General features: G+C 44.6%; 1 protein-coding gene across 1 annotated transcript; it reads left to right on the top strand.

Moving 5' to 3' along the window:
* The first annotated feature begins 758 nt into the window (after positions 1–758).
* On the top strand, positions 759–10996 carry CSUI_004714 (chorismate synthase). The gene is made up of 9 exons (XM_068064899.1): positions 759–2352; positions 3226–3473; positions 4278–4598; positions 4990–5059; positions 5459–5535; positions 6431–7490; positions 8152–8256; positions 9039–9100; positions 10491–10996. The coding sequence occupies exons 1-9, from the start codon at positions 1971–1973 to the stop codon at positions 10557–10559; spliced, it is 2394 nt and encodes a 797-aa protein (XP_067923130.1). The 5' UTR covers positions 759–1970; the 3' UTR covers positions 10560–10996.
* Positions 10997–11828: the final 832 nt, after the last annotated feature.

Below are 11828 nucleotides of genomic sequence, written 5' to 3'. Positions count from 1 at the left end.
AGGCTTTGGCGGGCATATCACCGGGCAGTCCCCGATGCCAGTGCTGATCGCCACCGCTGGCAACACCATTTGACAGGGTGAGCTCTCCAACGATTGATTGGTTGGCTAACACGGTGTGATGATGAACGGTGGTCGGCAAACACTACGATGCAAGTGTGTGTGTTGTCGCTCGAGCTGGCATATCATCCGGAGTCCTCTTGAGTAGCCACGAAAGTATGTAAGCACGTGTAGAGGTTCCTTGTATGCACTTACATTCACTGTCCACATATATCTTGCACCTGTACGCGCAAACCCAAATGCAGAGACAGATGGATAGATTCACATATGTGTGTACGCGTCTCCATCTGCACGTACGTGGTCATACCCTCCGTATAAAGGGAGGAAAAATGTGTATGTATGTCTATAGTCATACCCTACATACACAGAAGAAAACTCTCTCTGGAATGATGAAGATATATGCGGGAGCGATGTGTGCGGCGGGCTCCGCTGAGACGCCCGCTCGGATCTTATCTTTGTTCTTGGACGGACATCCCCTGGAAGACAAGGTGGGCTGAAAAGCTGAGCAGAGGGGAGGGTTCTGTTGTCTTGCTGACATCGCCTGCTAGCGTGCTCTCTCCTCACTACCAGGAAAGCTGAATACAATCTCTTCACTTTTGTCCGTCGGTGCATGCGCATGCAATGAGAAAAGGGAGAAGAGAAAGAGCAAGACATCTTTGCCTGTCGTCAGCCGACTCTTGGTCTTTCTTATCTTTTCATGAAGACACTTCAAACCTTGCCACCCCCCTTCGTGCTTTCCTTCGGAAAGTCTTTCCTGCTTATTTTGAAAAGAAGCACGGGAAGAACTCAGCGCGTCTGTCCGTGAATCTAGGCCTCTTTCTTTTCTCGGATTGAGCGGCATGCTTTCTCGATCTCCAGCTACACCTTTCCTTCTACATTCGAACCCCCGAGACCTTCCTTCTTCTACTGCTTCATTTCTCCTCTTCTTCGACTCTTATCTCCTTATCTTCACGTCTGCTCGTTCTCCTTTGTATTGACGGCCTCTCTTCTTTCTCTCGTTAGTGATTCGCCCGTTCTTCTGTTCTACCTCCCGATTGCTTGGTCTATCTTTCCTCCTAGACAACAGTCCGCTACTGCCGACTCTCACCGTCATCCCCACTCGCCTCTTTGTGAAGAAGACTGAAGAAGAGAGAAAGAGGGAGTGAAAAGAGAATTTCCTTCTCACTCCTGCAACAGAATCTAACATGGAATTTCTATTCCCAGCACACTCACTTTCTTACTCCTCTCTCCTATCGTAAAGCAGTAGCATCCGCACTTACTCGAGCGATACAGTTATCTATCTATGGTCGATGCATCTATCAATCTATCTCTACCTATCTATCTAGTTATCGGGCTCTCTATGTATTTTCCTGTTCATCTATCCATCCATCTATCTACGATCGATCTATCTCTATCTGTCGACCGCCCGGTCTGCCTCTCTCATCCTTTCTTTCCTCTCTCCATGCGTCCTTCTGTCGTTTGGTTGATGAATGAGAATCTCTCCCTCTCCCTTTTGTGAGGCCGGCGGCGATTCTGCGTCTTCATTGTTTACTTCTTTCTGCGGTCTCAATCATGTCAAGCCTCGGGACCTACTAACAGACTTCTTCTTTTTCTTCTTTTTCTTCTTCATTCTTCTCTTCTGGTCTTCCTTCGATTTGAGAGAAGAAGAGGTTCATTCGAGTCTTCTTTCATCTATGCTAGACAGTTTTTCCTCCCCTCTCTCAGATTCTTTCCAATATGAGATTGTCTGTGAGATCTACCTCCATCACTTGAGGTGTATATACACCTACCTCTACATGTGTTAGCTCAGAGAGTCAACAGAAAACAAGGCTTTCCCAATCATCAATACTCTTCACATTCTTCTTATCACGTCTGCGTCACCATCCTTCTCTCTTTTTCCTTCTTTACGCTTTCTCCTCAAATCAGTTAGTTTTATGGTTGTTATCTCTTCTTGTTCTCCTTCTTTTTTTCATTCTTCCTCTCTTTCCTTCTCTTCATTCTCATTCTCTTTTCTTTGTCTTCTCAAATCTTTCTCTCTTTCCCCTTTCTTTATCACTAGCCTTGTCTGCCTCATCGCAACTATCATCATGTCGACATATGGCTCTGTTTTACGAGTCCATACATTCGGAGAATCTCATGGTGTAGCGGTCGGGTGTATTATAGACGGGCTTCCTTCTCGCTTACCTCTCGCTCCTGCACGTGATATTCAACCTCAGCTAAACCGAAGACGCCCTGGCCAGAGCTTTCTTTCTACTCAAAGAAATGAAAAGGACCAAGTGCAACTTCTCTCTGGAGTAGAAAATGGATATACACTCGGTACGTACAAAGTAGAAACATAGAAAGGAAGAAAGAAAAAGGAAGGGTGAAGAAAGAGAAAGAGAGAGAGAAGAAAGAGAGACTGAAGAAGTATCTTTAGATCTGTCGATGTGGATATATGCGTTTCTGTGTTCTAGAGGAGGTAGAGCCAACGAAGAAATCTCATTCTTCTTCCTTGGGACTCGAGCTGTCTAGCCCGGACAGTTAATGTATGTATGTAGGTCTCTGTATGGATGTGTATCGTGCACGTATATGTGTATGTATGTAGGTAAGCCACGTAGTGAGAGAGGTTCCCCCCCCCCTCCCATACACTAGGAGGAAGAGATGAAGAAGAGAGAGGGAGGTAGGAAGGGAGGGAGAGAAAGAGAGAAGCACAATAAGAACCCTATTGTCGTTCGTGTCTCTTTAACCCTTCTCATTGGTTCTCCACCTCTCGGCCGCCTGTTCTCAGCTCTCTAGCAAGACTTCCCTTCGCACCATTTCTTTTTCTTTCTCTCTAAATGTATACATACATCCACCCCGCGCATGCGTATACTCAAGTCTACGCGTGTCCATGTATCTACCTAGAGCTGAGAGTCTCTTCCCTTGTCAGACAGTTTTCAACTACGTCAAGCCCGTCAGGAACGCATTCTTCGTCTATCGATTGTAGAAGAAAAGACATAGGGGAACTTCAGACTCTAGCCACATAGACGTCTACGTATTTCATCCATCTATCTACAGAGAGACAGAAGAAACACTCTCTCATATGGTACATACATTTCTATGTAAGTATACACCCCCCGCATATCATGTATCTCTCTCTTTCTTTGTTTCTCTGTCTTCCACTATGTGTGTATGTATGAATATGTGTTTATATATGCTGATGCTGTGTAGGTACGCCTTTGACAATGATTGTCTGGAATGAAGATCGAAAGCCTAGTGACTATACAGACTTCTCATCTTCTATCCCTCGACCTGGTCATGGAGATTACACATATCATATGAAATACCACATACATGCAAAGAGCGGAGGAGGAAGGAGTAGTGCTAGAGAAACGATTGCTCGGGTCGCTGCTGGGGCTGTTATTGAAAAATGGCTACGACTCGAATATAAGACGAAAATTGTCGCGTGGGTTGATCAGGTAAGGTGGACAAAACTGATTGATTGATTGATAGATAGCTACGCTGACATGTATATACATGTATGTATATCTCCGTTGACACGTATGTATGTAGATGCGCTTCCCTCTTTCTACATTCTGTCTGCTCATATCATACAGCCAAAGAGGCTTTGCAGACAACATCACATATATATATATATATATGTCTGAGCTTATGACGATATATGCCCAGTTATAGATGGCTATAGATGTATGTCTAGAGGGGCGGTGAAGATGAGAAAAGCAAGCCGAGTGTATGTATGTATGTATCTGCCCTTTTCGTCATCTCATAAGAGACTGCATGTGAAGAGAGAAGCCGGTTACGAAAGAGAAGAGCTTGGAAGACTACGAAGGAGAGAGAGAGAGAAAATACAGAAGGAATGAAGGTGAAGAGACGGAGAAGGAGTCTAAGGAAGGAAGAAAAGGCCACCTCCTCGTTCTCATAACACGCAGAGCAGGAATTCCTCTACTTCTCTTTCCTAAGACGACTTGTCTTTTCAGTCTTTTCTTTTCTCTCTTTATCTTCTTCTTTGACTTCGATCTTCCTTCCTCTCGCGCATTGCATCTCCATCGCAGTTCTCCAACTTTCTTCTTTCTCACAAACGCCTTAACATCCCCATCTCTTCTCTTCACTCTTTCTCTCTCTCAACCCATGTCTTCTCTCCAGTTCGTTCTCTATCTTTCTCTCTTTTTTCTGTATTCACTTCTTTCTCTTTCTAATTCACTCCAATCTTCTTTCTCTTTTTGGTCTTTCTCGCTTCTCACTTCTCTATCTTTCTTCTATAGATAGGTGACATCTCTATTCCAGGGCCGATCCGCCGTGAATGGGCGAGGTCCCCTCCCTCTCGTGAAGACGTCGATCGTCTAGGTTTTGTGAGAATGAGCTGCGACGGGAATTTCTTTCTTGATGCTGAAGGAAAGCTTTATGATCGGTCTGGAGAAGAATTAAAAGATGATAAACATCGACAGAAAGCTCGACTTCTCTTCGCTTCACCGGCTGATCGGTCTACAGCGGGAGGTGGGGGGGGAGGGGCAGGAGAGAAGGGGGTGGAGACGAGATGTCCTTATCCTTCTATCGCTGTCAAAATGGCTGCGAAAATTCATGAGGTAAAGACGGAAAAAAGGAGAGAAACGGGTCGTCTTTATCTGTAGAGCTATCTGTTCATATGTGGACGTATTATGAGGATGTAGATGTGGCTGCTAAATATTCATAGAGACCTACACGTACATAGGGAGAGGTTATACGTGCATGCATATAGATAGGCGGTGGCCATACGTACATACATACTCATTGATATACTTACATATTTATTCATACATACATATTCACATGTCTATGCATACAGCCACTTTTGGTTCATCCACATGTACGTCCCTACCGCAGGACACGAGTCTACCAGCGAACCCGCACACAAACATCCTCTACGTAGAGGTAAGTTCTTCCACTTTTACTTTATCAGTCTTTCTTTTCTCTTTCTTGTTTTTCTTTTCTTTATAGATCCGCGAGCTCGGAGATACAATAGGCGGTTGCATTTCCTGCGCTGTCGTTAGGCCTCCTCTGGGCTTGGGTAAGAGAAAAAGAGAGAAGAAGAAAATTCTTTCTCATCAGGTCGCCTCTCGTAGGAATCTTCGGAGAGCCCTACTTTCTCGTCTTCAGGGGCTAGGGGGAATGCGTATATTTATCGAAGAGATGAGATGAATGACATGCAGAGATCACGAAGATGCCCATAAGTAAAGACACGAAGCGTGGCGTTTGTCTGTACAGGGAGACCGCGAGGAAAGGGGGGAGGTAAAAGGAGAGTTATAGAGAGAAAGAGAGAGGTGGCTTCGGTTCTTCTCCACACAAAGAAAGAAGGGCGACACATGATTCCTCTATGTTAGGTGCGCTGAAGAAGACAAGAAAACACTAATCAAGCTGAAATGATACAAAGTCATGTCTTTGTTCTTTGGGTGTATGTACACCTCAGGCGAACCGTGTTTTGATAAAGTTGAAGCTGAACTGGCTAAAGCAATGATGTCCCTTCCAGCAACCAAGGGCTTCGAGGTACAATCATTCATTGTTCTCTCCATCTCCTTTTCTCTTTTCTTTCTGTCTTCCTTCTCTTTCTTTCTGCCATCTCTTCAAGGCATCGTGTGAAACAAATCTTCCTTTCTCTGGACTTTTTTGTATCTGTTCTTCGCTATGTTTCGTCCCCTTTAGTTGGCTCCAAGTCACGCTTCTCTGATTGCTACCTGTCTGTCTCTCTTCTCTTTTGTCTCTTCTCCCGTCCTCTCTCGGTGGGGGGTAGCAGCCGTACGTGATCTACCTCTTCTTCTGCTGTCACTCTCTTCTTTCGTCTCCTCTTTTCACACCCGTTATCATTTCTCTCAATCTCTCCATGTACTCCATTCGTATATCAAGTGGTTTTTATACCTAGTCGCATCTTCTCTCACTAAGCCCCTCTCAGTACATACCTCTCTCTGTTCACACACAGATATATGCATATACCCGGACTACATGTATACATACATCCGTACCACTGGCTTTGCATGTACCTACTACAGAAAGGATATGCCAGCATAGGCCTACGTATGTAAATGCGTAGTAAAGCGTATATATATATATATACGACTGTTACCCCTGTTTCTTTGGTTTTAGCTAGGTCTCGATAGGGGACTAAGGTTTAACATGTAGGTAGACATGAGAGAAAGAAGGAGAAATCTCTTTCTTTCAAGCTAGAAAGGTGTTACGTCTTTTTCTTCTTGACTTGAAATCTGAGAAAAACTATACGTACTATCTCTCTTACGAATGAAACCACTGTAGGGCCCTCGTTATTATCATTATCGTCCTAACGATCTCTCTCGAAGAATTCTTCTCTTTCTTTCTTTCTCTCTGTCTCTTTTCTTTCTTTCGTTCTCCCTTTCTTTTCCCCTTGTTGATCTCTGTCTCCTCATTCCAGATCGGTGAGGGCTTTGCAAGTGTGTCTATGCGTGGGAGTTCTCACAATGATCCTTTTGTCTCTTTTCACCCTTCCCCTTCTACTCATCACCCCACAGTCAATTCATCTGATTGTTCTTCTCCTCCTCCTCCTCTACCTCCTCCATCTTCTTCTTCTTTATCAGCGGCAGGACCTCGTACATCTGCCTCTCCGAGTTCTGCGAAAAGCCGCAGCAGCGGGGTAAATGGTAAGACTTCAGCAGCGAGTCACCCTGTATCTGCCTCTTCATGTATCTCTTCATTGTCTCCTAATTCTTCCTCTTCTTCTTCTCCCGCTGCGTCTTGTCAACAGCAGGGCCGCTCTTCTTCATCGTCTACTTCAGCAGCGTCTTCTTCTTCTTCACCACCTGCCTCTGCGCAGCAAGAGGAGTCACCCCAGCCAACAAGCGAGCATTCTTCTTCTAGTAGTCGTAGTAATAGTAGCAGTGATAGTAACAGCAATAATAGTGACCATTCGGCACACCAGCGGCAGACTAAGACTGACCAGCCTTCTTCTTCTCTCACTTCCAAGACCCAAAAACCCCCCAGTTCTTCTTCTCACTCTGTGTCTTCGTCAGCTCCTTCTTCTCCTCCTCCTGTCGCAAGTCCATCTCCCTGTGAAGAAGGAGAGAGCAAGATTTCTCCATCAGTTGCAGTAGGAGAAGAAAAAGACAGAAAGAAATCAGAAGAAGAGAAAGATCCCCCCGCTTCTTCTTCTTCCCTTCAACCCAGTACCATAGGAGAGGGAGGAGGAGAAGGAGGGGGAGGTAGAGGGAGAAGCATCAGAAGTAGTAGTGGCCAAAGAACTCCTAGCTATAAACCCACGACCAATAACAGAGCAAGCGCTACTTCATCTCAAGGCGGAGGAGGAGGAGCAGAGATGAAGATCAAATCTACGGGAATGGCTGCTAATGAGGGGAAAGGAGAGGAAGGAGAAACCTCTCTTCAGGGATCGACTGTTCCGGGGGTAGGAGGTAGTGATTTATCTCTTCTAAGATGTGAAAGTAATCACGCAGGAGGCGTATTAGCTGGAATTTCTTCAGGTATGGTTGGAGGAAACCTTTCCTCTACTTTCCTTGGGGCAATTTGAACATACACCTCTCTCGTGTATGTTTTTATACTTATGTATGGCTCGTGGCGTAGCAGTAGAGGTTTGCATTCCTCTCTCTCGATGTGGAGCTGGCTGTGAATACAGTGGTACCGTGGCTTTCTTTTCTAGGTGACAAAGAGAGGAAGGATGTGTTTCTCCTTTTCATCTTTCTCTCTGTTTTTTTGCTAGCAGCGCATGTCTGACATAAGATGAGAGTTTGAATATGTACGCACGCGCATACTCTCACAGAGAGATCGATATGGATACATCAGATAGGTGTGTAGATGGATAGAATAGCGTGTATATATATATATATATACTCGTATACATTTCGACGAAATCTCTCACCTGTAAGTATGAGACAAGGCACACGGGGGTCATTTTCGGTACTAGAGTCTTATGGCTGAGTAGTAGAGATGTCTATACGAGCGAAGTTTGATACAATATCAACATGTCTTGAGATATACGGGACTTCGCTCGTATATATACCCCTCTATTCCCCAGTCATAAGATCCAAGCATCGACCATGATCCCTGAATAGTTCACGAAAGGGAAGAGTTTTACATCACTCTTTCGCCATCCTCCCTTTCGTCACCTTCTCATTTCTTTCTTAGGAGAGAATCTGTTCTTCCGTGTGGCGTTCAAGCCAGTGTCTTCTATATCCATCGAACAACATACAGCTGATTACACTGGGAAACCGAGAAAGCTTGCAGTCAAAGGTAGGATCAGTCGGCCTATGCCTCTCTTCTCCCACCCTCGCTGTCTTTCGTTATCTATCTATCTATCTATCTTTGGTCTTTCTATTTGTTCATCTCTCTCTCACGCACACAGCCCTCTCTCACCTTCTTCTACACACGTCAACTCTTTTTCTCTTCTTCCTCCTACCACCCCCCTCCCGCTCCTCCCTTCTTCTTCTCCCCCTTCCCTCTCCGTCTTCTTTTCTCTTTTTTTCCTTTCTTCTCATGGTCAAGGCATGTTGGAGAGTAGAGCGGGCGCGAGAGTACGTGTACAGATGGATATACATATGTATACGCATATACATGTATATAGCTGCGTGGAACGTCACAATAAAGAATCGATTTGATGTGAAGAAGAAGGCATGAACGTAGGGGAGGGGTCTCATCCATCGCCGTTCCTTTCGCTGTGTCCTCTGCCACTCTCCTTCACCCTCTCTTTCGTCTCCTCACTCCTTTTTCACCATCCGAGGATTTTTTTTTTCTCTCTCCTCTGACCTTTCTTCTGTTGGGTGCCTCTCTTCTTTGCTACTAAGGGCCACACATCTATCTATATATACGTATATAGGTATGGGATGTATCGCAAGATTTCTTTAGCGAAGAGCCCTCCTCCTGTCTACGAGTTTGCTCTCTTTTTCGGCTTATAGTCGGTCCTGGCACGGAGATAGATATATAGAAAATAGGTTCTATATCTCTGACTATGCTTGATTTCTGTTTCTCTTGATTGTCACTACTGTGTGGGTTTCCTGTGTGCTCCCTTTCTACAGGGCGTCATGATCCATGTATTCTTCCCCGCTCTCCTCCTCTTGTCGAAAGTATGGCTGCCCTTGTAAGTTCCTCCTATCTACGTACCTATCTATCTATCTACCTGTCTCGTAGGTATCCTCTCGTTTTTCTTTTCTCCTTTGAAAGATAACGGTGATCCACTCACCTAACAAGCCTCCTGTGTGTGATATACCTTTCCTTATGTTTCGACAGACATCTCTCTGATATGCGACGTTTCTCAGCTGAAGTGAAGAAACAGTCCCCCCCTCTATTTGATTTGGAACATGGTACTTCAATACACATATAAGGAATTGAACATCTGTATAACTCCGTAGATATATACATACACATGTATATACGTGTTGTATATGCATGTATATGAATTGGAGACACGCGTAACTATATGCAAGCATAGGGGGGTTGATTTACAGTGGGAATGTGTATGAATGTATGGGTGTGATACTAGGGAGATGGTTATTCTTTCATTTGCTGGCGTGTTACGTGTACGCCTAAGAATATAGAGGTAGAGATAGATTGAAGATAGGTGGATTATAGATAGATAGATAGAGTCAATCCGCGTTGATGGATTCGCGCGCATGAAGGCGTGAACCTCAGTCTATACGTTCTTACGTGAAAAAAGAAGGTGTATCTTATGGACTCGCCATGATGCTTTTCAAAAAGAAACAAGGAGTACGATCTGGTACGTCGAAAAGCTCTCCAACAGTATATGGGTTTACTCCTCTCAGGCATCTCCCGGCTGTCTTTTGTTCGCTTGGCATTAGACAAGATAGAGAGGGAACTCAATGAAGGCCTTCTGTCGATATTCAGTCCTAGATATGTCGGGTGACTGAAGATACTCGAAGATAGAGCTGGGAAAGTAAAGGCATCAGCCACGTACATCTCGGTTCCTCAGACTGAGAGGAGGGACTGTTCTTTTTCTAGGGCTAGCTCAGTGGTTATCTACCCTTACACGTCTATTTCCATCTGTCGTCAGTCTCTATCTCTATCTACCTATCTGCGCTTCTTCGAGTCATCTATTTATCTTCAATCTATCTATCTTTAATCCATGTATATGTCTATCTTTCATCATAAACTATACGTTGTTTTACTACAAGACCATTTCGATACTTTTTTATCAAGTAGGTCGATCTGGAAGTAGTCCGCCTGTTGCTACTGTGATAAGAAAGACTGTATGTATGTATCTCTACAAGATTTTCTTTAGCTTTCCTTCCCTGTAGCTCTGATCAAGAAAATGAGTCTTCCTGCTGCCAGTCTGCTTTAGACTGAAGCAAAGGTTCATGAAGGAAAAAAGATCATCCTCGGGAGCGGAAGCTTCTTCTTTCTAAGATAAAGTAATCCATTCACACATGGCCATGCATGCGTCTCCTCCCATTCTCCCTGTGTTCTCCTTTTGACGTTGTTGCTTTCCTTCTTTCTTTCTCCTCTCTCTTCAGGTCGTTGGAGATTTGTGTCTGCGACAGCGAGCTCGAGAAGGTCCGAAGCCATTGCTTGTCTTTCCTTAGTGGTGGCCCCTGCCTAGGAGACACGTTTCACAGACAAACAGGCAGAGGGACAGTCGAGTGATGCATGGTTTTCACTCGTCGCTGACATGTCTTGGTGTTTTCGTTCTCTGCTTGCTTAAGAGATGGTCTCTTCGAACAAGAGAGAAAGTGAAAGAGGGAGACAGATATCTAGAGAAGAAGGAGAGGAAAGAAGAAAAGAGGAGAGAGAAGACCACGTATGAAACAGAGAATGACAGATAACAGCAAGAGAACAAGAGATGCACGGAGGAGGAGGATGGGGATGAGGGGGGGATAGAAGAAACGAGAGAAAAAAGATAAGAGGAATTTTCTTTCCCCCCATGTCCGATCAATCCCGGGGTTTGTCATATACATGAAGGTCAATATCTTGGCTATCAGTCGACCTGAAAGATCCTCTTTTTTCCTGTTGATGCCTGGGCTCTTTTGCTCTTTCTTTAGTCTTTCGTTTGACCCCCTTTCCTTCAGATTCCGTGAGTCCTTGTGTCTGATAAGATCGGCTAAGCGAAAAAAGGCCTTCCTCCTTGGCGCAACAAAAGATTTTCTTTAGAGAGGCCTCCTGTAGAGTTGACGGACTAGTAAGAAAACTGATAACAGGTCCTGGAGCGAAGGAGAGTGAGGCAGAAAAGTGACAGGTATGAGAGAGTGTTTCCTTTCGCGGCTGTTCGTAGCTACCTACAGCTTCACTTCTATTGTGTGTAAGGGCTATCTAATACGAGAGCAGAAAGAAAGAAAGAAAGAAGACGCTTGATTAGAAAAAAACACTAGGAATGAGAGGGGAACTGGACCAACATAATAAAAGAAGCTATGTCATTACTGACATGGACGGGAGTCGAAGCTTTACAACAACACCATGCCAACTGCTACATAGCTTGTAGTTCTCCAAGTCCGTCAAATCTTCTTCACTCTTTCTTCTGGCTGATTCCTTTTAAGTTATAGCGGGGCGGAAGATAGAAGGGAGACACAGGGACTCCGACTCTCAGCCTTTCAACGCCGGCTTGGTTTCTCATTTTATTGTAACAGGGCGATCCAAAACATCCAGCACTTCAGGATTCGGAGGCGAAAACTGCACTTCAGATGATTATTATCAGGGTCAACCATCTCAAGGACCAAGTTGCAAAGTTGTCTATCTGATTCTATTAGGAAGCCGAACTGTGAACAGACTTTTTTCCGTACTGGATTCACTCAGTGAAGTATTGGCCTGGCATACAAATGCAGATTCACAGCAATGAATGCATATGCACACATGCCTGC

This window comes from Cystoisospora suis (assembly GCF_002600585.1).
Source record: "Cystoisospora suis strain Wien I chromosome Unknown contig_2243, whole genome shotgun sequence".
NCBI lineage: Eukaryota > Apicomplexa > Conoidasida > Eucoccidiorida > Sarcocystidae > Cystoisospora > Cystoisospora suis.
The sequence above is the reverse complement of the archived record's forward strand: the minus strand, read 5'-3'. Positions and strand labels throughout refer to the sequence as shown.